The 25,703-nt window shown below is 41.5% G+C and overlaps 1 protein-coding gene across 1 annotated transcript in view; it reads left to right on the top strand.

The window, feature by feature from the left end:
- The first annotated feature begins 6,510 nt into the window (after nt 1-6,510).
- LOC115470187 (hexokinase-1) overlaps nt 6,511-25,703 on the top strand; it is a 128,686-nt gene continuing 109,493 nt past the window's right edge. Inside the window, exon 1 of the mRNA XM_030203149.1 lies at nt 6,511-6,770. Coding sequence (XP_030059009.1) covers nt 6,708-6,770 — 63 coding nt within the window. The 5' untranslated portion in view covers nt 6,511-6,707. The remainder of the gene's footprint in view (nt 6,771-25,703) is intronic.

Raw genomic sequence — 25,703 nt, 5'->3', positions numbered from 1 at the left:
TGTAATGTTGATGAAAAATGTTGTTAATAAACCATGCCCTTTAGATATATACTCTTATCTACTGAAGAAAGTCCCTTTGGAAATTTTAGCCTACTTTACTGGATTTGTAAACTTTTCCTTACAAAATGGTTATTCTGATGATTTAACTGACATAATAACGACTCCTTTACCAAAATCTTTAGGTACTGATTTAACAACCTTACTGGCCAGTTGCTAGTATCCTCTGGATGGCCAAATAGATGGAATTGTTGGTAAATGAGCAATTACAAGCTTTTCTTGAATCCTTTAATGTTTTACCCTATACACAACATGGTTTTACATCTAGACATAGCACTGAAACGTTGCTCTGGTTCTCATTTCAAAAGTTAAATCAATTCTAAGCAGAAGGGAACAGGTTATCCTACTCTAATTCAATATCTCTGCAGGGTTTGATGCGATTAATCATTCCTTATTGTTCACAATCATAATGTGAAGAAGGACTTTAAGTGGTTGGAATATCATCTGTTGTTTTATGTAACATGGTAACATAGTAGATGACAGCTGATAAAGACCAGTACAGTCCATCCAGTCTGTCCAACAATACAAACTCATTACATATGGTATGAAGTGTTACCTGTTCTTGATTTATCCTAGATTTATGGTTGGCTGATGGGTATCTCTAGCGTTTAGCGAACGATAAAACTTAGCATGTGCTAAAAACACTAGCGTGCCTTTGTAAAAAACAAAAACCTTCGTTCTTTAGGTGAACTATTCTCAGGGTTAGGTGTTACAGTTTTATTATATGTAGATGGCATTTTTCTGATGAATCTAGTTTTGAAGATACTTTAGCTTCTTTAAAATATCATTTTGCTTATAGATAATTAGACAAATAGCCATTTCTTAAAATTAATCAAAAATATTGTGGTTTGGAGATTTTGAAAATATTTTGGAAAAAGAGCTTGTATTATCTTCTGGTGAGAAATTAAAAAAAAATAGAGGACCATTCTAAAGTTCTCGGGATAATTTTAGATTATAATTTATCCTTTGAAAGGCTAATGTACTAACCAAAAAATATTCTGTTAGAGCAAGACATCTTAGAACTATACCATCTTCTTTAAATTCACAAAGCTTTAGAATTATAAGGCAAGCAATTATTCTTCCATAATTACACTATCGTAATTCTTTGTATTGCAATGTTTCGATGAAACTTTAAAAAAAAGTTGCAGTTGCTACAAAATACTGCTGCCAGACTAATATCTTGTAAGAATAAGTTTAACGATGATGCTCCACTTTTGACAGACCTACATTGGTTACCTGTTAATAAATGCATTTGGGAGTCCTTTTACTAACGTGCGCTAACAGATTTACCACGTGCTAAATAAGACGCCCATGGGAATATACCCCTGGATTCTATATTAACGATTTAAGTTGTATGCACAAATCCAGTCATTCTGGATTTGCGCATGCAACTTAATTAGTTAACAAGCCAATCAGCACTAATAATTGCCAATTAACAAGCAATTATTGACACTTATTGGAATTAATTAGAATTTACACGCACAACTGTCAAAGCATATTCTGTAAAGTGATACATGTAAGTTCTAAGTCGCATAGTTGAAAAGGGAACATGGCCATGGGCGGGTGTGGGCATTTCTAAAATCTATGTGTATTGTTATAGAATACACCCGGTCCACATCTAATTTAGTTGCAGGAATTTACACAAATGTTTACTTGGCATAAATACCCATGACTAAATTTAGTCATGCGAATGATGGCTTGGTATATTCTATAAATTGTGCTGAAATTTAGGCATATTCTATAAAGTAAGCCTAAATCTAGGTGTACTTTATAAAATATGCCTAAGCGTATTTTTTCATGTGGATTTGTTTTTAGGCATGACATATAGAATCTAGCCCATAATATTTGTCTTATCATTTAGTGCACGTTAATGATTAGGATGCCCTAAATCCAATAGCACATCTTAGTTAAGGAACCCCTTGGTTAAACCAGCCCGTTTAATTTTTAGGTCACTTTGCGGCCAAAGTTTTGAGAAAGTTACCGAATTAACTTGCCATTCCTCCTTATAGACACAATTCTTATTTTTTCTGCGAACTTTACAAAATAGGATACCCTCCACTCAAAAACATTTGATTAAAATCTTCTTATGATCACTCATTTCCGTTTCAAGCTGCAAGCATTTGGAATGGTTTGCCCAGTGAGCTAAGAAAAATTCCATCCTATGTTTTAGAAAGGCTCTGAAAACATATATTTTTTTGTTGAACTAATATGATTGTCTGTGATTCTGATAATTATAAATCCCTCAGCTGTTGAGGTAGTTTGCTGATTGTTATCCGCTACGAATCCTATTTGGAATGTGGGTGGAATATAAAAGATGGATAGAATAGAACCAGTGGAACATAGGCAGATGGTGGCTCAGCTGTTTAGGGAGGCTAAAGTGGGCGGGGCCAGGCCTGAGACCTTAATTGCATCAAAGCATACAGAAAGGTCAGTAAAATAGTGGCAGATAATATCTATCTTAATATCTAAATTTAACAGAAGGTACCAAATGCCAGAGAATAAAGTGGCAAAGAAAATTAAACAGTGCAAGCTTCAGTAGTTATATATATAGGCCTTTTAGGCAACTGAATTAAAGTGGATTAAAAAAAAAAGTGTCAGTAGCTGATAGCTACATCTCTATAGAGGCCTGCAGTCCATCTGCCCCCTATTTCTCTCTCACATCCTACTTTCCCACAACCAGTCTGCCTCTCTCTCACACATATCTTCCCCTTCCACTGTCACAGCGCTTGTTGATTTTGCTGCCTCATGAGATTGGGAGCTTCAAGGTCAACAGGTTCTTTATGAACCTCAGGAAGCTCAAATATGTCTGACAGCTCCATGGCTGCACAGTGCAGTTGAGAGGCATTGTTGTGTGTGTGGGGGGGGGGGGGGGGGGGGGGGGAGGGGGCGGAGGGGAGGAAACTGCTGGACATGGGGTAATGAAGGGAAAAGGGAAGAAATATACTGGACCATAGTGTAGAGATGCCAACACTCTGATGTTATGACAAATAATTTTTGATGCCACCTCAGTAAGGCCAACACAATTCCTCCACTGTAAAACACTATATACACAAAAGTATAGCAAGATAAGGTTTTGAGTGTGTTTTTACACAACAGCATTAACTTCCAGGACTCAAAAAGCAAAAACCTTATGCATGAAAAGGCGGCACTGTAAATATTACACCATGCCCACTAAAACACCGATACACCATGTAGTGAAAAAAAAAAATTAAACAGGACTGCAACAAGATCTCTACACATTCTACCAGAATACCATTCTACACATTCTAGTAGAATACCATACTTTGGTTACACAGAGACCCTTAACAAATGTGAAACAATGGACCACGCATCAGTAATAGAGATATGAAGGTAAAAAACTGAAATGGAAACCTCAGGAAGTCAGACTCTGCATACAGCACTAATAAAGAAATAGAAACTCAAATGCAAAATACAAGAAATATGCATTCCTAAAAGCTGACATTTTCTAATTAATAAATTAAAAATAAAATACTTTTTTCTACCTTTGTTGTCCGAGTATTTTATTTTTCTATTTGCTTTGGTCTCAATGTCTCCTTTTCTGCTTTTCTGTTTTTTTCCCCTGTCTTTTTAGGGCTCCTGTCCATTAGACATCTCTTCTCTCTCCATATCCTCCCTCTGTGTCCCTGTCCCTCCCTCCATGTTCAGCTTCTGCCCTCTTTGCGTCCCTATCCTCCTCTATATTCATCATTTCTCCTCTGTGTCTCTAAGTAGACCTGTTCTGTATTTCCCTTCCCATGATGAGCATTACCCCACTGTGACCCAATCATCCCTGTGTCTAACATTGCCCCTGTTTGTCCCTATTGAATATCTGTCAAGCATCGCCCCTCTGTGTCCCTGTCCCTATGTTCCCTCCTTCCATGCCCAGCATCTGTCTGCCTGTCCCTTTCCTCCCACCCGTGGGACCGGTATCTCTCCTCCTTGTCCCCTTCCTCCCACCCATGGGGTCAGTATCTCTCCTCCTTGTCCCCTTCCTCCCACCCGTGGAGTCAGTATCTCTCCTCCTCTCTTCCTCCCTGATCCCCCCCAGTCCAGTGTCTTTCCCCCCTCTCCTCCAGTTCATCTTAGTCTCTCTCTTCCCCTCCCTTTCAGTCTTCCCCTCTCTTCCTCTTCTCCAGGCAATCTCAGACTTAATTTCTCTCTCTCCCCACCTCCCCCTCTTCCTTTCCTCCAGTCCAGTCACTCTCAGTCTCTCTCTCTCTCACTTCCCCTGCTCTCCATCTCTCCTCCTGTGTTTCTTCCTCTCCTTCAGTCTAGTCAGCCTCAGTATCTCTCTCTCCCTTCTTCCGAACCAGTGTCTCTCCTCTTTCCTTGCCCCCTCCCCATTCCAGTGTCTCCCCCTCCTCCAGTCCAGCAGTCTCTCTTGCCTCTTCCTGGCCCAGTATTTCTCCCTCCAGTATCCAGCACCTCTTCCTGTCTGCTCCCACCCCCAGGTCCAGCAGACCAGTACCTACTGCATCTCACTCTACCTGGGATCAGCACCTCTTTCCTCCTCCATTATTTCTAATCCAGTGTCTCATTCATTCCCCCTCCCTCCCCATTGCAGTGCCTATCCCTCTCCCTCGTCCACCTCCCCCCCCCAGGAATGCAGTGTCTATCCCTCTCGCTTCCTCCCTGCAGTCCCTCTAATTTGATTAGGTCGCCGCTGGTAGCGCGGAAGCATACTAACTAAAACAGTTCACTTCGGCTGTGTCCTGCCCTTGCGGAAGCAGTAAGTTGCGTCGGGACGCGTTACAACGAGGAACGCCGTTAGGCCGAAGCAAGCTGTTTTACTTAGTATGATACCAGCATGCTGCTACTGGCGGTGATCTAAATCAAATTAGAGGGACCACAGGGAGGGAGTGAGAGGGACAGACGCTGCATCGGGGGTGGGGGGATGGGAGATGTAATGAAGTACTGGCACTTTGGGGGCTTGTGGCTGGGGAGGCTTAGCCTCCCCAAGCCTCTTATACCGGGCGCCTATGCAAAGTTGGAGTCTCCGGCACTGAGCTGGAGGCATCTGCTTCAGAGGCCATCTCCTGTGCAAAATGTGGAAACTAGTACTACTGCAGAACACAGACGACTTAGGACCATTCACTGTTTTCTCTCCCTGCGCAACTTTGAATCTCACTGCTGACATTTCCTGTTGGGGTCACAGTACTAGCAGAGAAGTACTGTGGACTTAAGGCTGGAGTAGAGACAAGGCATAGGCAGAATGGGGCACAGCACATAGGCGATAGCTCTGTGGGTGATGAGCACACCTAATATTGAACAAGCTCCTTTGTTGTATCCAGGGAGGGGTAATTTGTATTGTGTTTAGCACCCCTAATTATTCTAAGAAATTGGTGACTATGGCAGAGGCTCAAAATCTATTAAAAATTGCCCCCCTCCCTTGGCATCTCCAAAAATATTGGGAGAAGGCCATAGGTCATAAAGGAAGATGTTGGGCTGGGGTGGGGTTAAAGGAAAAGTGAATGCAACTGTGTGAGGTGGGGGGGGGGGCAGAGATGCCAAGTCTCACATATTTGATCACTCTCACACTCTGAGCCCTATTTCTCACTCAGAGCTTCAGTGCATTGATCTTGATCATTATTTTCGTGAGGCAAGCCTTAGAGAAGTAAACCAAGTGGGTCCAACCAGTAAGAAGAAATCAGAACATACCTTCCTGCCTACTGCTTCCCCTTGCCCTGTCCCTTTTCCTTTAAGTACATGTGCTCTAAAATCGATGCACATACTTTTAACTACTGGGAGAAAGACAAGTTTCAGCAAATGTACCTAAACTGCTCCCCACTTTCCCTGTATTCTTTCAGAGGATCCAAAGAAAAGCAAATATCATTTAATGCTGCCTCGATTCATTTGCACAGCAATACTACACTTAAATCGTTCTAGATGTACCATCTGAAAAATCTCTTTGGCCTTCCACCTCACTCCTTGGCGTCGTAAATGTCACTCTTTGGGATGGTTCACACTTGGCATCTCTGGGGAGAGAAGGAATAAATAGGGCCCACAAATGTCTATTTGCCTAGTAGGTCCTAATATAATGTTAATCGGTCAATAGGCACTGGCAGTAAATATGAAAACATGACCCACATATGAAAACATGACCCAGTATGGGTTTTGCTAGAGAAGATGCACGCTCCCTATGAGATACTGCAGAGACACGTCTCTCATCTCAGCTTTTATTCGTGCGCGAAAAAGCGATGACAGGAGCGGGTATATTTGGCCGCATTTCACAAACCGGGGAGGGAGGATGGGGGCCACACGTACGTGGGAAACGTGAGATACTGTGTCGACTTTAGGGGATTTCTTGCAGCCTCCTCCCCCCAGCTGCTGCATCACCAGCGGCCCCGAGTGGCTGGGGGCTGAGGCTCCCGTTACCGCCCTTGTGCTGCAGAGCTCCCGTCCCGCAGCCAATCCCAGTGCAGCAAAGGGGTTGGTGTTAGCCTGTCACCATCCCGTGCAAGGGAGAAGGAGCCCCGGCATCTCTGTGCGCGTGGGGGGGAGTCACAGCCTGCTGCCTCTTCTATGTTACAGGCGTCTCGCGACCAGGGACCGGCGAATCCTTTGCAACTCCACCCGGCAACAGCAGCCTGGTTTGGATCTTTATTACATCCCCCATCAGAGTGTAGCGGAGCTTCTTTTAATTAGACAGGATGATAGCTGCCCAGCTTCTGGCCTATTACTTCACGGAATTAAAGGATGATCAGGTCAAAAAGGTGAGTGAGCGAAGGAGCAGCGCGCTTGTGGGACAAAGAAAGGTCTCGTTGCGAGGTGATCAGAGCTGGATTTGCACTTTACACCAATAATGCGTGTGTTTTGCGTGGTGTGCGATAGTCGTGAAAATTGGTGACGGAATAAAAACAGTTGTTTCATGTGATGCTGCCAGTATAGGCTAAGAACAAAATGGACTGTGTGAAGTGGGGAAATCGGGCACTCTGGCCACGGTCAACAGCTCTGTTATGTGCTGCAGTGTCCTTGAGACCAGGATGTAGATGCCCTTTAAGTACTCCTCCTAGGCCCGGGATCCAGTGCTGTGCACGCATGTAATATAAATGTAACTGGCTAAAAACTGCCTAATCCGAATGAGAAAGACCAGCAACTTGTTTTATACAGGGGACCTGAAGGCCTGGACTAAGCGCGTGTTTTATGAATATACACAGGCCGGAAATTCTGCTGCATTTCTGGTTAGCATGGGGTCGGTTTTATCAGTCTGAATTCAAAAGTGAAGAAACGGTTCCATTCGCCTGTGAAGCAGAGTGTGAGATGAAGTGGCATTAATTGCAGCCAGGAAGCTCAGTTATTAATGAATGGATATTCTTAGTTATTGTCTGCATTCAAGGTGTGCACCGTTCTGTTTGATCAGCTATAGGGAGCCCGTCGGCTTATTTCCTGCTGTGTTGGAACCGGTTTCAAGGGCTATTGCCCAGGAACTTGTTTTGCAACTTAACCGGGATTTCCTCCTTATTTTTTTTTTTTTATATCTCCCTCCCAATCTGCCCAGCTAAACGCAGGAACAGCCAGTCCCCAGGTCGGACTGTAGCAGTTCACTCCAGAACTTGGCTAACATGGATGGTTATTTCTCAGTTTATGACTAGCAGGTGTTTGCAGGGAGACTAGCCATACCTTGGTTTTGTACTGTACATCAGTACACTCACTGCACCCTTGAACTACTCAAATTCAGCAGAGACTGTCAGAAACATTGAATATAATCGCAGGTGACCCCACCATAAGGCTCATCTTAATCTGGTCTACTGTAAGCACAGCTTGCAAATAAACATTCATTTTTTTGTTTAGGGTTATTGCTCCATGGGCAGCATCTGCCAAGTTCAAAATTATTACCTTCCATATTGCCAGGGTGTATTGTTTTTCATATTATAGTTTGAGCTGACAGTTTAGTTTTTATCTTCTGTATAGTGTTATAACTAGCATTGAATTATTTCCAAGTGAATTCCTTCCATCTAAAAGTTATTTGCTGGTTTACATCTACCATAGGTCAGGGTCATCGATGTAAAGGGAAGTTCATTCCTAATTCAGCAGTAGTCAGGTATATTGCAAATTGAAGTTTTTCCCAAGAGTTCTTAAAAAAAGGAACACAGACTGCCTCTTGTACAAGAATGACTAAATACATTACAAGAATCCAACCCTATAGGGCCAGTTATTATTTTGCTGTAGTAATATATAAGATTGTGAATTGTTAAATATATTTTTAGTTTACTGCTTAGTTAAAATTATAAGGAAGATTGAAAGGCTATGGTATAATTTTATATGACAATATATTTGTTTTACAACAGGTACAAAACATTCATTTTACATAGGTGCAAATTTATGTTCAGAATTACTGTATCCTGCCTGTTCATTCTTTCTCTTCCTGTATTCTTACAACTTTGGCAATCTCCAATGTAGTTATCACAGTCACAGAAGACTTCCTGTGTAACAGTCTGAGCGCACAGTTTAATGTAAACAGATCTTGAGTGTAAGACAGCATTAGGTTTGGCTTGTGTACACAGTGTCTGGGTGTGGTAGAGCATAGAACAGGAAGTGCAGTATTAGTACTTCCTAAGGTTGTACATTTCTGGGAATTTAATAAGGCAAAGTCAGGAACATTTTGGTCTCAGTGAAGCTTCTCTTGTTATTTCCCCATCTCTTGTTTACTGCTAACCTTTTAATTCATTGTATTCAAATGTAATATAGAAATCTGTGAATAGTAATATCCATTTGCTTTTTTTTTTAACAATTCATTATAAGGCCAATTTTAAAAGGAGCTATAGAAAGAGCAACAAACATTTCTGTGTTCTGCGCTATAGATGTGGAAATTGGCATTTATAAAACTGTGCCCAGAATGTGTGTAAAGTTATGAATGCACAAACCCCAAATGAGACATTCCTTGGGGAGGGGGAGTTGAGGAGGGTTTTCATTTATGCATCTGCTTGGAGCCTGAAGGCAATTGAATACTGGTGTAACAGGTGAGATGTGCACATAATGTAGATTCTCACTATTAGGCCAGCATAGGGCTGGCCTGTGTGCGCCTCTGCTCCAGATATATGTGTTTACCTCTGGATTCTATATATGGCGCCTGAAAAATCCGTGCAAAAATCGAAGTGTATTCTATAACAATGTGCATAACTTAATTGTTAACTAGCTAATCAGCACTGTTAATTGGATATTAACAAGCAATTATCAGCACTAATTGGCATTGAGATTTACATGCACAACACACTAAATGTATTCTATAACATGGTGCACCTCAATTCCAAGTCACATGGAGGGGGATAATCGAATGGGGGTGCCCATCTCTAAGGGCGGCCCCCATAAAGGGGCGGGGCAACCTGTATTATTGAAACAAGATGGACGTCCATCTTTTGCGGTCGGGGACGCCCAAATCATGAAATTTAAGTCGACCTTAGGATGGTCGTCCCCGGTTTTCGGTGATAATGGAAAACGAGGATTCCATCTCAGAAACGACCAAATCCAAGCCATTTGGTCGTGGGAGGAGCCAGCATTAGTAGTGCACTGGTCCCACTATGAATAGAAAAAGCTCTTCCTGATCCGGAAAGGAACGGGTATGTATGAAGCAAATTGCATGCAAATGAGCTGCTCGCTGTTAGCTCATTTGCACACAATTTCGTCCAAAATGTGGATGTTTCTGTAAGAAGGATGTCCATGCCTTTGATATGCCTCTGACACTCTATTTAATTATTTGGATTTTGGATCACAAGTAGCAGCAGTGGAATTTGAACCAGCCACCTCTAGATTGCAAGACCAGTGCTCTAACCAGTAGGCCACTCTGCCACTCCTCCACTCCCTTGAAATTTGGCCATCCCTGTGGGGGGCAGTTGAGGACGTCCAAAATGTTTGAAAGAAGGAAGTCCATGCCTTCGTTATGCCTCCACTGACACACATATACCTCCCCTCCCCAGGGTCCTGCATACTGCCCCTCCCCCCCCCCCACAGGGATGGCCAAATTTCAAGGGAGTGGAGTGGAGAAGTGGCCTAATTGTTAGAGCACTGGTCTTGCCGTCCAGAGGTGGCCAGTTCAAATCCCATTTCTGCTACTTGTGATCCAAAATCCAAATAAATAAATAAATAGGGTGTCAGAGGAATAACAAAGGCATGGATGTCCTTCTCACAGAAACATCCACATTTTGGACATCCTCAACTGCCGTCACAGGGACAGAGGCATAGCAAAGGACATACTCTAAAAAAAACAAAACGTTTTTGAAGTTGTTTTTTTGGGGTGGGAGGTGGTTAGTGACCACTGGGGAAGTTAGGGGAGGTCATCCTCGATTCCTTCCAGTGGTCATCTGGTCAGCTCAGGCACCTTTTTGATGCTTGGTCGTGAAAAAAAAATGGACCAAGTAAAGTCGGCCAAATGCTCGTCAGGGACGCCCTTCTTTTTTCCATTATCAGCCGTGGACGCCCATTTGTTAACCACGCCCCCATCCCACCTTTGGTACACTGCCGACACGCCCCCATGAACTTTGGTCATCCCCGCGAAGGAAAGCAGTTGAAGACTCCCAAAATCGGCTTTCGATTATGCCGATTTGGGCAACCTTAGGAGAAGGACGCCCATCTCCTGATTTGTGTCAGAAGATGGGTGCCCTTCTCCTTCGAAAATAAGCAGGATAGTTGAAAAGGGGGCATGGCCATGGGCATTTCTGAAATCTGTGCGCATCATTATAGAATATATCTGCTGTGCGCGTAATTTAGGTGTTGGGATTTATGCCCAAGTAAAACATGGCCTTAATGGACACAACCAAATTTAGTTGCGTGGCGAGCTGCTCAGCGTATTCTATGTACTGTGTGGAAATTTAAGTCTATTCTATAAAATTTAGGCATACTTTAGAGAATATGCCTAGGCATAATTTCCTGCGCAGATTTTTTAAGTTGCCATATACAGAATCTGGTCCTTAGCTTATAGTATTCTATGAATTACACCTCTAACCTTTTGCTCTGCCCTGACTCCGCCTGTGCTTTGCTGCTGGATTGCTTTGTGAGGCTGCCATCTCTTGGAAGAAACTGTTTTGAACCAAGTTGGTGAAGTGGTTGATGCATACCGCATGGTTATTTACAGCCCCTGATTCAACCCTTGCGTGGGCAAAACACAGCCAGTGTCGGGCTTATCTGGTTTTATTTTTAGACTTCATAAGAATAAAGTGTTTTTTGAAAGACTTTCTCCTATTGTGATCTGCTCCTTTACACCACAGACATGTGAATCTATACAGACTAACACTTAAGTGGAAATTTGGCATATACTTGCATCTGTGCACAAATTTATGCATATATGCTAGTATTCTAAAGATTTAGTCACATCTCTAGCTCCTAAATATAAAAAGTCCCACTATCTCTTTGTTACTTTATTATTAATTACATGATGCTTTATTGTAATTCTAAGAAGCATTTTTGTTTCATTGTAGTCATTTGATAGTGCTTTGTACTTTGATATTGCCGTGGATAGGACACTTCCGTACCTAATCCCAAAACAGTTTCCTACTCTGGTTTCCATATAAGTGCTGTACAAAAAACACTGGATAAGATGAGCAGATAGGGCACTCCCCTCACTCATCCTTTTTTAAACACCATTACACAATGAACTGAAGAAACGGCAGACTCAAGTTTGGGAAAACAAGAGTTGCATTTATTAAAACAGTACAGTATGGGATAAGTACATGAGCACATAAGTATTGCCATACTGGGACAGACTGAAGGTCCACCAAGACCAGCATACTATCTCCAACAGTGGCCAATCCAGGTCAGAAGTACCTGACAAGATCCCAAAACAGTACAATACATTTTATGCTGCTTATTCTAGAAATATCATTTGGCTGTGTGTATGACAAAGTGCTCTTGTCTGTCAGCCATAACAGTCTTTAATCATTGACTACCCCCTCCATCCAGATTTGGTGAAAATAAATATTAATGTGAAAAGTACTTAGGGCACACACTTATAAAACAGTAGGAAGATATCTATTTAGACTGCCACTGTTAAATTATCAGAATAACTTATCTTGTACGTCTTATGTATATATTGAGGAGCATCCAGGAACCTTCGTTATCCCGACAGGACCTGTTTTGCCAGATTGCTTTGTCAAGGGATAATCCTGCAGGACCATCAATATACAACAAAAAATTAATTCATGTGTAATCTCTAAATACTTTTCACATTAATATTTATTTTCATCAAATCTGGATGGAGGGGGTAGTCAATGATTAAAGACTGTTATGGCTGACAGACAAGAGCACTTTGTCATACACACAGCCAAATGATAATATATGAGACATCCCCAAAATTCAATTTGTATTGTACTAGGTGACACTCACTTCTCTACTTTTTATTTTTGCATATGTTTGCTGAGTTTTGATAACATAACAAGTAGAACGCCTAATTTTTTGACAGTATTCTAGAAATAAGCAGTGGATTTTCCCCAATTCCATTTTAATAATGGTTTATGGACTTTTTTTTTTTAGGAAGCTATCTAAACCTTTTTTAAACCTCGCTAAGCTGTTTTGTACTACATTCTCTGGCAGCAAATTCCAGAGTTTAATTTTATGTTGAGGGAAGAAATATTTTCTCTGATTCATTTTAAGTTTACTACTTTGTAGCTTCTTGCGTGCCCCTTAGTCCTAGTATTTTTTAGAAAGAGTAGACAAATCGATTCACTTCTACCCGTTCCATTCCACTCATTTTATAGACCTATCATATCTCCCCTCAGCCATCTCTTCTCCAAGCTAAAGAGCCCTAGCTACTTTAGCCTTTCCTCATAGGGAAGTCGTCACATCCCCTTTATCATTTTTGTCGTCCTTCTCTGTACCTTTTCTAATTCCACCATATCTGAGATGTGGTGAGCAGAACTAACACAATATTTCAGGTGCGGTCGCACCATGGAGATATACAAAAGCATTATAATGTCCCCATTTTAGTTTTCCTTTCCTAATAATACCAAACATTCTATTTGCTTTCTTAGCCACTGCTGCACACTGAGCAGAGGGTTTCATTATTTAAACGATGACACCTAGATCCCTTTCCTGGTTGGCATGGGCATAGTTTGGGGGGGGGGGGGGTGATTATAAAATTCAGAAAAATATTCCGTGGGTAGAACATCCTACTGCTATAATTTGATATGTGAAGCACTTTTGACCTAGTAGACCACACAATACCGATGACCCTGCTCGACAACATAGGGATAACGAGCTGTGGCAGCCTGGCTCAGTGCCTTTCTAAGGACCAAATCCTACCTGATAAAGATGTCCAATCAGCATTCAGTCTCCTGGATCCCAGAATGTGGAGTGCCACAAGGTTAAAATTAGAAAAAAATGGAATTTAACCCATTCATATACACTGATGATGTCACTATATACACACGTATACATATACACACACCTACTGGACAAAGTTTAAAAAAAGGTCTGGGTATTATGGAAAACTGGGCCACAACTTTCAAGCTAAAACCAAATTCCACTCAATCCCACTACTTACGTAAACTTTACGATCAACAAACATACCCAGTCAAAACACAACTTAAAGTATTAAGAACTATCCTCGACAAACATCTGTGTCTAGAGAACCAAGTATCAGCAGTCACCTCAAAGTGCTTCAGAACCCTATGGAAACTGAGAAGAATCAGAGGTTTTCCAAGACAATCGTATCGGTTACTAGTACAATCAGTTGATAATGTCCCAAAGTGTCGGAGCTACTCCTGAGAAAGCTTACATTTTTGCTTCCCCTGCTTTGCTCTTTGTTCTGCAGGGCCTTAATATTCAAAGTGGCTCAATCAATTAACAGTTGCTATTCAACTTTTTTTTCAAATGAGGAGGAAAAAAGCCTCTGTATTCCCGTTTCAGTACATACTTGTGTCTGTTAACCGGGATGGAATCTTCATAGGCTAAAAAAACCTCCTTATACCTTTAATCAACAAAACACATCAAACACATCACTTTAAAGTGATTTATTAATCACTTTAAAGTGATTAATCACTTAAAGTGATATGTTTGATGTGTTTTGTTGATTAAAGGTATAAGGAGGTTTTTTTAGCCTATGAAGATTCCATCCCGGTTTAACAGACACAAGTATGTACTGAAACGGGAATACAGAGGCTTTTTTCCTCCTCATTTAAAAAAAAAGTTGAATAGCAACTGTTAATTGATTGAGCCACTTTGGATGGCAAAATTTCATTTGTTTTAAACGTAGTGGTATTGTCCCATTTTTTGTTTGGGCCTTAATATTCACCAGTCCTACATGTGGATAGTGTGGCTGAAAATATGATTAAGGTTCAGCAGATACATTATCTGCTTATCTGTAAGCATCAACCACCTTTGCTGAATACCTCAGTGTTATAAAGGCAGTTAATAAATCCCAACATATTAAATAAATATACTTATGCAGTTACTTGGATAATTTTCTTTGGCTTAATTACCAGATCCATTGTCCTTACAAAATCATGTTTGAAATTCAGACCACATATTGCCCTGTTATCTCCATAGGTGCATATGGGTACTGGTCCAACTTGAGACACAATCTTGGCCATCAGGCCAGGTGACCTTCCTCCACCTGGATTACTTGGCTGGTTGAGAACTATAAAAATCTTTACCGTATCAGCTCATCTCTGTCCAGCAAATGGCTTATATACCCAAAGGATGTCCTCGGGTTTATATTTTAAATTCTCAAGCTGGTTAGTGGCAGTTCCAAACTCAAGTAGTTTAAAGTTCACTTCAACGGTAAATTCATTTTTCAAAACATCTGTTCCCCTTAACTGCATTCCCCATCCTGCTCCATTCATCATCACTTGTGTTTGAACAGCAAATAGCCTTTGACTTGAGCTGTTCTATTTCACAGGCAGAGAAGGCCAGTGCTGTTCCTCACTCAGGTTTTTAGGAAAACCAAAATGTTCAAATTACCTATTTCTTTGACCAAAGAGTGCAAATGTTATGTTGTATCTAAGAATAATAAATATTGTTTGCAGCCATCAAGGGCTTCAGTTGGCCTCCTGTGAGGTTCAGTAATTGATTATGGGACATCTGTGTATGGCATATCAGAAAAGTCTCTGAAGATTAATAAATCTTTAGGGTTTTTCTCAATTCATTCCAAAGATTTTGTGAAAATCTATCATATCATTTGTACTTGTGCAGTCTGCTGACAAAGAATCTGGCTTACTAAATGCAAATTTTGTCACAGCACAAAATGGGTCTATTGGACCTGGGTATTTGCATTTCTTACCAAATTTAAGAAATCCTTAGAGTTAGAAAGATGAAAATAGTTTGTGAAGTAGAACAGTGGGCTAAAAAAAAAAGCTGTAGAAAGAGCAACAAATATTTATTCTGAAAACCTAAATGCTTGTGCCTGTGTGTGTTTCTGACCTGGAGACAAGAGAAGAGGAAGAAATCTGAATGGAGAGATGTTTTGTTGATTTGGAAAGAGTAATACAATGAAAACAAGTGTAATATATATATAGATTTAAAGAGTCATGGGATGGGAGGTAATGTTCTGTTGTGGATTAGGAATTGGTTGTTGGACAGAAAATAGAGGGTAGGGTTAAATGGCCATTTTTCTCAATGGAGGAGGGTGAATAGTAGTGTGTCACAGGAATCTGTACTGGGACTGGTGCTATTTAACATTTATAAATGATCTCGAAAATCGGAATGACATGTGAGGTGATAACATTTGCAGGTGACAAAACTGTCAAAGTTGTTAAAATACATGCAGACTAAAAAATTGCAGGAAGACCTTAGGAAATTGGAAGACTGGGCATCCAAATGGCAGATGAAATGTAATGTGGACAAATGCAAAGTGATGCACATTGGGAAGAATAGTCCAAATCATAGTTATCTGATGCTGGGGTCCACCTTAGGAGTCGGCATCCAAAAAGATCTAGGTGTCATTGTAGACAATATGCTGAACTCGTCTGCCCAGTGTGCCACAGCAGCCAGAAAAGCAAACAAGATGCTAGAAATTATTAGGAAAGGGATGGTAAATAAGACCAAGAATATGCTTCTGTATCATTCCATCACCTTGAGCATTGAGTTCAATTCTGGTCACCATATCTCAAAAAAGATATAGTGGGATTAGAAAAGGTTCAAAAAAGAGCGACCAAAATGAAACAGGGGATGATGATACAGTGGATGGAACTCAACTTTCAAAAGAGATGGGATATGATTGAGGGCTGCAAAATCCATGTGTTGTGTAGAACAGGTAAAAGTGAATCAATGTTTTACTCTTTCAAAGAGTAGAAAGACTTGGGTACACTCAATGAAGTTACTTGGAAATACTTTTAAAACATATAGGAGGAAATTGTTTCGCTCAGTGACCAGCTAAACTCTGAACTAGTTGTCAGAGGATGTGGTAACAGCAATTAGCATATCTGGGTTTAAAAAAGGTTTGGATAAGTTCCTGGAGGAAAAGTGCATAGTCTGCTATTGAGATACATGGGGAAGCCACTGCTTGCCCTGGGATTGGTAGCCAGAAACCCATTGCCAGGTATGAAGTAGTATAGAGAGACCCTGTCGTTTGCATCAACCCTGATCCCCCTCCCCCCTCCATCCTGACTTGACTCAATCCCCTGTCTTGTCAGATATTAAAATAAATTTCCTAGTGTCTAGCAGCTCCCTCCCAACCCTTCTAACATGACTCCATCCCACCGACTCCAATCCCCAACCTGACCCTCTTCCCCTACTTAAAAATACCTTGTATCTAGGGGCACCCCTCCTCTCCTTCCTTGACTTACAAAGCTATTCCCTGTTGTCCAGTGACACTCTCCACCACCCTGACCCCTCCCCTAGGTCCCTAGACACCATACCTTAATGAGGTAGAAGTGATGCCCACTTACTCCTGCCTTTGGAATGCACCAAATATGGTCTGTCTGCCATATATGGGAAGTTTTCTCTTATTTAGTAGTATGGAAGGAGCCAAATAAAGATATATTAGGTGGGGTCAAGAGCCACCATTTTCAAATATGGCAAAGGTAGGAGTGAGCATGCATCTTTCCTACTTCATTAACTTACGGGGTCTGGGAGGCCTAGGGGGGAAGAATCAGAGGGTGCCATTAGATCCCAGGAAATTGGGTTTTAGTGGTGGAAGGGTGTGACTAGACACTAGGTATTTTTGTAAGTAGGGGGTAGGGGAGTTGCTGCTGGACACTACAGAGAGTCTGTGAGATGGGGGTTGTATTGGGAGGCAGGGTTGCCGTTAGGGATTTGAATGGTGGCATGGGGTCATGTTGGGGGTAGGGAGGTGCCGTGGGATGATGTACAGACATTCATCACCGTTCATCACAAAGACACTTCATCACTGAGCCAGTGCGTATGTGACACTTCATCACACGTTCAAGCTAAATGTATTCAAATTATATGCATGGAAAGCTTGCAGCAAATAAATGCCTATTCTTTTGCACCTAAATATGAGCCTTGATAAAACTTTATACATAAAAATGTTTTTCACACGGCTCATATTTAGGAGCAGAAGAATAGCATTTTCATTACCTTAATCTGCCACTTCATCTTGTGACACCTACCACCACAGACATTTCATCACATATTCAAGCTAAATGCATTCAATTTATATGCATGGAAAAGGTGCAGCAAATGGGGGAAGGAGGCATGCTGGTAATATTGCAGCTTCTTTGTGCATATGGCCAAAGGAAACTGGAAGTGCCATCAATTTACTGCAAGTTCTCGACGCATATTATTTGAATGCATTTAGCTTAAATACATGATGAAGTGTTGCATGATGAAATGTCTACGGTAATGAAGTGTCTCGGTGAAGAAGTGTCAATGATGAACTGACAGGTAATGAAGTATCACCAAACTCAGCAAAATACTAGGGAGTTTATTTTAATATCTGATGGGCAGGGGGTCAGATCAAGTCAGGTGGGGAAGGGGGGAGGTAGGGAGATCAGGTCTGATACAGACTATCGATGACTTTAATATTCCATTTCCTGTCAGCACCTGAGCCAGTCACCACTCAGGCAGTGACAGGAAGGAGGACATTTTGCAGTGAGCAGTGGATTAGTGCCATGATTTTAATGCACTAGTGATTTGTATGCTCATTGCTTACCCCATGCTTTGGTACTTTTGGGTCACTAATTTTGTGGTACAGCTACGTGACTATCACAAGGCTTTCTGAATCAGCCCCAGAGTGACACTTTCTTGCACTATTCCAGGATTTTTCATCTGTTCTCTACATGGTGCGTTACAGCAGTGTTTTCCAAGTCTGGTCCCAGAGTGCCCCTTGCTAATCAAGTTTCCAGGATATCCACAATGAATATGCATGAAAGATTTGCATATAACAGAGGCAGTGTATGCAAATCAAGTTCATTCATATTCATTGTGGATATCCTGAAAACCTGACTGGCAAGGGGTACTCCAGGACCGGACTTGGGAACCACAGCCTTACAGCGCTAGGGCTAGAACAAGAGAGAAAAGGCTAGTGTGTCACAGCGTACCTGTTGAGAAGCACTGGCCTAAAGGTTAGAGCAGTGGGCTGAGATCTAGGGAAGTGAGGGTTTAAATGCACCGTGGCTCCTTGTGATCTCGGGTAAGTAGCTTAACCCTCCATTGCCTCAAATACACAGATAGTAAGACTTCCAGGGACAGAGAAATACCTAGTGTACTAGCATGTAACTCACTTTAAGCTACTACTAAAAACTATGAGCCAACCTCCCTCTACCTTTTAAGCTCACAAGAAGAAGGCTGTTTCTGTGTTTCTAAATTGGTCTTGGATAAGGAGAGGTCTTACAAGTGGATTATAAGCCCTCTGGGAACAGCTGAACACCTGCCATACCCAAATATAAAATGTCTTGATTTCCTTCTGAACAGACATGAGCTAAAAAAAAGTTTTTAAAAATTTTGATCACACTCTTCAGCTGGCTTGTAGGGTATATCTTGGACACACTGGATGAGGCAGTTGAGGGTTTTTTCGGGGAGGGGGGGGGGCTATCATTTGCTAATGTTACTGTACATGTTTGGGATGTTACACTGTTCCAGTTAGTTTAAATGTATGCTTTTACTATTTCAGCCTTAGCACTAGCTGTACAGCCTATGAATTATGAAGGGTCTGTTGATGCCTGCCCAGTCTTCCTGTTTCACCACATTCCTTTGGACTAGGTGAAACTGATTTCTTAAGTTATTTTTTTCTCTGCAGGGGAGAGAGTTGTTTGCCTCACCCCTATATCTTCAGTGTGTAAAAGCATGTAATGAGATGCAAAGAACTCTGGGATTTATTAAATGGGACCCTTCCTTCCAAAGGATTTACAATCCTTAGCACAGCACAGTATTAGTGTTTGATTTCTAGCCGACCCTGAGTTTTCAGAGCTGCACTTTTTAACTTCTCCCTTAACATTTGATTAACAATAGCATAGGAGAAGAAACAAACTGGTACAGTTATTTCTGTGATGTACATATAAAAAAACAAACAATGGTAAAGTGCACGAACAAATATATTCAAGCCTGGGCAAGCCCAGGAGGCAGCACAGTTAGAGAGGAGAGTAAAAAACTGCCTTCATCTCTTGGAGCAGCATGTACCCATTGACATATGGGTTGAACTTCCATAGAAACATAGAAAAAGGCAGAAAAAGACCTTATCCAGTTTGCCCATCCACACCATCTACCATCCCTTCCTCTCTCAGAGATCCTGTGTACTTGTCCCTAGCTCTCTTGAATTCAGATACTGTTTTTTGTCTCCACCACCGTCACTGGGAAGCCATTCTACAAATTCACCACCCTTTCCCTGAAGTAGTATTTCCTCAGGTTACTCCTGAGTCTGTCACATCACCTACCTGTGGGCGTAGGCCAAGTTTCCTCTTACTCCGCTGCCCAGCCGATGGTGTGGGCCGAGCCTGCAGTTGTGCATACCGTCCACCTGTAAGTGTAGACCACATGTGTGAAGGTCCTTCCCTTCAACATAGAGTAAACTCCATCCGGGTTCTTGTGGATCCCAAAGCAATCCAAATCAAACCTCCTCACCCATTAGCATAAGCCAGACAGTTAGTGGTTTGAATTTCAACAAGAAAAGGAAAAATGTTCATAAAACTGATCTTTAGCTCAAACAAATAACCAAAACAAAAAGATTTCAGGTTAGGGCTAAGCCTGGCTTTGGCCTGCCCACATAACTCCACTTGTGGTTACAACCTTCCACCGGCAGGAATACAAAAACAATTTGGCTTTCCAAAAACACCCTCAACAACAAAGCACCTTGTGGGGAACCAAAAAAAAAATCCAACAGAAATAAATCCCCACAGGTAAGAGCAAACAAGAGTCCCATGCTTCAGCATGCTTCAGACTGGGCTTTGGCATCCTTCTTCTTGGCCTCCTCATGGGGAGACTGAGCACTGCTCTCACTTCTCTCTTTTATAGGTCAGTAGACACTTCCCTTATGCACCCCCCTTCTCCCCATCTTGATTGGAGGCCCTACTGATCCACAGATTCTATTGGAAGGGCCAGAGGACCGCCTTCTGACTGCCTCCCTGTTCTAGCTGTTTCTCTGGGAATTGATCTTGTGGTTCACACTGCTGGTGAGCTCTATTTTTCCCTGCAGGACTTATTTATTTTTTTATTGGGATTTATTAACCACCTTTATGAAAAGATTCACCCAAGGTGGTATACAGCAGGTACAGTTTAACGTCAAACTTACAATTTTGTTAACAGCATAACAATAGAAAAATAAACAAGTATAAACTTAAATACAATGAATGAGGTATACTTGAAAACAGCAAATTGAAACCTAATAATAGGACTACCATGAAACTGTATCAAAAATATACACATTTAACAGCACTGAAATTCAAATAACAGAGATATAATATGATGTCAGCATTATACTAATGGAATATCTAATAAGCACACAATTAGAACATTCAAATAATATTGCTATGATACCTGCTCTCTACAATACAGCTGAATGACTGAAGCTAGTTCTCTGGTTTTGGTTCCCACCTTCATCTTCCTCCTAGGCCGGGGATTTCTTGTGGGATGGGACATAGAACCCATCACACCCCCTCATTCCAGATCTTCCTTTCAATTAAGACTCGCTTCTGGTTCATTTATGCCGTGAAGGTATTAACATCTCTATCATATCTCCCCTCAGTTTAATGTATGAGCTGAGCATGCATGAAAGTTCCAGCATCAGTGGCAGGAGAACCCCGCTGATGTCCTACTGCTCAGGCAGCACGGGCGGGGGCTTCTTCGGTGAATCTCTTCTGCTGGCGGGGCTCAAGCATCTCTACCAGCCATGCATCTGGTGCCACAAGTTTGAAAGGGGCCTGAGCACCAAGTGGGGGGCCCGGGTCCCAAGCCCCCATGGCAATGCCACTGCACTGAAGGCACATTATTTATATAGTTAACTAAGGTATGTGGAACTGGTCTTAGTTCCAAAGGATATACAGGTTAGTTCAAATGCAGAGTGAGTATTTAGTCAATCACCACATGATTCTTTTATATTGTTTTACATAAACCGCTTTCACCTTGTTTCAAGGAAAGGTGGTATATCAACTCAAGGAATAAACATAAACATGTATTGGGAGAAGTTAGAAAGCTTGAGAGAAGAGCCAGTTTTCTGCTTCCTGAAGTAGAGGTAGTCTTGAGTTAGGTGTAGCCCCTCTAGGAATAAGTTCCAGAATTTAGGTGCTACTCTTGAGAAAGCTCCCTGTTGCTTATCTCATCTTGCAATTTCTTTTGACGAGGCTACAGATAGTGATTCTCCTTGAGAGGACCTTAGAGTCCTTGAAAGCATAGAGGGCTAATTTGTTCTTTGTATTCTGGTCCATTTTGTCTGAAGGCCTTGAAAATCGAACAGAGTTTTAAATTTGTAGGTTAAGGAGAGGTGAACTGAACACTAAAGATGAGTGGTTGATATTTTCAGCCAGAGGCAATGGACTATGTATGAGATGGTTCACAGCCAGCATTACGAAAGCTGGTAAAACAGACAAATACAGGCTGTGTAGATCCACACACACAGGTTACTCATCTCACTTCTGGCTGCAGACTTCTGATAGGAGAAAAACTGTGTACAGAAAGGCACAAAAAGGTAGCATGTCTGATCCAGTGGAAACTGTGTAAACACTATAACATCATTGAACCAGAACAGCATTGGGATCATGACCCTAAAGAGAATCATGGAGAATAAAGAGATTGTGATCACCTGGAACATTCTCTTTCCAGCTGTTAAAATGTTTGATGCAAGAAAACCAAGCATAGCATAGATGACTGGGGAAGGCAATGACAAACCATCCTATTAATAATGAACAAATTAGAGAGTTTCATGGGGCAGAAATCTTACCCATCTCTGCCCATCCCTGCTGGAATCTTACCGGTCCCCACTGGAATCTTACCCATCCCTGCAAGAATTTAATGGTACATAAAAGAAAATTCCAGTGAGCTCTCTCAGTCTCTCTCTGGATTTCAGCCACAGCACTGCAGGCAAGGAAGGAATGGAAATTGGAACTTGGAATAGTCTGGTGCACACATGTAAGACTTGTCTCTGATTCACTGGCACTGTGTGTTGAAAGGTCACCACATGCACGTGCCAGTAGGTCAGGTGACATCTGATGCTCATGCCTGTATCAGAGCTGAGGTCTGCACATCAGCCCGGGAGCAAAGAGGATTAATAGTAACATAGTAAGTGACGGCAATAAAGACCTGAACGGTCCATCCAATCTGCCCAATAATCACACTCATTATCAATTCATGATTAAATCAATGAGTGTGATATTATATACTTGATTATTGTCTTTCTTTGATGTTTCTGGGACATAGACCATGCAAGTCTATTTGGCCCTATCCTTATGTTCCAATTGCTGGAGTTGCCCTCGAAGCCCACTTCAGTCTATGTCTTTTCATTTGTGGACACAGACCATAAAAGTCTGTCCGGCTCTGTCCTCATGTTCCAGCTACTGAAGTTGCTGTCTAAGCCCTTTCCAGGCCATCCTAAACCAGATTGCCATATATGAGACACAGACCATACAAGTCTGCCCGGTATTGGCCCTAGTTCATCACAGCCGGAGTCGCCATCTAAATGTCCTACGACACATCCACACACATGCAGCCATTTAAGGTTAGTTTTTTTATAACTTCCATTTTCTAATTAGAGATCCTCTGTGCTCATCCCACGCCTTTTTGAATTCCGTCATTTGTGCCTTTACCACCTCCTTAATAGAAGACTTTCCGCATTTGTGCTGTTAAAGCAAGGAGGAGAAGGAGGAGACAGCTCTCAAAGAACTTGGTACTCGGTACATGAGAGGCTGGCGCAGGTGCAGCTTACACTTCCACTGGAACTTCGCATGAATTGTTTCCATTCCCAGGGGAATCCTGCAGGAACTGTTTCCATCCCTGTGGGAACCCCGCAGAACTGCTTCCATCCCTGTGGGATTCCCACAAACCCCATTCCCGTGCAGGTCTCTAGAACAAATCAATAGTCTACCAAGAAGCCATCATATAAGCAGCAGCCCACACAGGTCTTTAACAAGTTGGTGCTTGCATAAAGGGACTACCTTTAGCTTTGCCAAGTACTCACTTCACCCACAGAGCTGGCACCCATGACAGCACCTACCAGCATTACTGCAGACTGGGCTGGGATGATTTTTGTCACAGAGCATGAATGCAGTGTCTCTTTTAAGTTCACTACATTGGCAGAAATTTCAATTGTGTCTTCGCATTCCATTCAGTTGGTCCTGTGCAGGCTCCTTCGGTGTCAGCGGCAAGGGGGAAGGGCTGTCCTGTCACTGCTGTCCTTTAAACCTTTCACTGTAGGTTAGAACCCTTTCTTTTGCCCATCAGCACTGCTACTAATGAGTGCATAGCACATGAACTCCAGAAGCCAGTACCTCCCAGGTTTCTCTCTTCTGGAATCCTGGAGGAATAAACCTGAGCTTCTCCACCAGGCAGGAAAGTCTGCTTTCTTCCCCCTCCAGCTCCGAGCCAAAGTCCATGTGAAGCCAACAACATCAGGAAATACTGTCATCTTGGCAGGACCAAATTGAAGATGTTTCTGCCCATAGGCAGCACTGGAGAAAAGTGGTTTCTCCCCCTAGAAATCATAGAGTGCAGTCCTAAAGTAAGTGCAGTCAGGTTTCTGTTTAGCCCAGGTATTTGAGGCCTTGAATTTGGATCCCTAGGCAGTTGCCTGTGTAGCCTGTGCCTACATTCCAGGCTTTGCATGTCACACAGAATGCAACAGTACTTGTGATTGCTGGAGTGCATATTACATCATCACTGGTTGCCGATATCGTTCAGAATCATGTTTAAGGTTTTGGTTCTGATCCATCAGAGAGTCTATGCGAATGTGCCAATGTATTTCTGTAATGCTTTAAAAATGTATCAACCTGCTCTGTCCTTGAGGTGTGAAAAATCTAAACAGTTGTGTTTACCTTCAGCGACAGCATTTCATTTTGCTGAAACCAGATTGGGTGCTTTTTTTTGCTGCAGGGCCTGGTTTATGGAATAGCCTGCCTGGTTACATGAGACTGTGTCATAATGTTCAACAGTTTAAGCATTTTTTGAAGACACGTTTGTTTAGGCTTATTTAGATCAGTGTCTTTGAAAGGGCATATTTGGGTTTCATTGACTTATCTTTGATGTTAGTTGTTTGATGTTGTATAATGCAGAGGTGACAAAAACAAGAGTAGAATACTCTCCAAATAAACCACAAGCAGTAAAACAAAGCAGAGGTAATCCAGAGAAGGAGAAGATTCAAGTTTAGCCACAAGTAGATTTATTGAGAATTGACCAGATTCAGCCAGGTTTCGGCACTCTTGCCTTCGTCAGGGGTCCGTAAACATTCATAAAACAATAAATAATTAAAAATTGACACACAGACATGAAAAAAATATTTTTTAAAATATATAGATCTATAAATAGCCAACATCAAATCATCACCAATACATTACCAAAAACAAACTTCTCCTTGACACACAAGTGGCACGAATATGCTTACATCCTACAAATGAACATAACAGATGTGTATATTATTTTTTAAAATGTGTATGCAAATATTAATATATAAATGAACCAAACAGATAAGAACAAAATATCTACAGTTCATAAAACATGTGTAAAAGAACTGAATATGTAAAAATAAATAAATACCATCTTTATCTACTGGATGACATAAAAAAACTTCATATATAAAGTATTCATCATAAAATATTCATTCCTTTGCAAAATAATAATAAGAAGCAGAAGAGCAAAAAACTTATGGGTGAACCTGAACAAAATAGTTAAATTCACAAATCCAAAAACAAATATAAAAGAAGTCCCTAATGTTAAAAATCTAAGGGCCCTGTTTCCTAAGCCATGTTATAAGTGTGTTGTGTTTTCAATGCACGTTAACCATGTACGTGTGTTAACTGTGTACACGCCTATAGTATCCCTATAGGTGCCTATATGGTTAGCATGCGTGCTAGTTGTAGGCGCATTAAAAACTCTAACAAGCCTTAGTAAAAAGGGCCCTAAAAGAACCAGAAGCTGACCTACGATATATAAAGGAACCCAACCATAACTGATAAGCGGCCTTTATAAAAGATGACTTCTTACTGAGGCTGAGTCTAAAGATTTTTAAAAAACCTCAGGAGAGTCGCAAAGATATCATGAGCCAGCCAAAAAAGGCATTACAAAATAATATATTAAACATAATATATATATTTTTTAATATTATTTTGTAATGCCGTTTT

The sequence above is a fragment of the Microcaecilia unicolor genome, chromosome 5 (assembly GCF_901765095.1).
Source record: "Microcaecilia unicolor chromosome 5, aMicUni1.1, whole genome shotgun sequence".
Classification (NCBI taxonomy): Eukaryota; Metazoa; Chordata; class Amphibia; order Gymnophiona; family Siphonopidae; genus Microcaecilia; species Microcaecilia unicolor.
The sequence above is the reverse complement of the archived record's forward strand: the minus strand, read 5'-3'. Positions and strand labels throughout refer to the sequence as shown.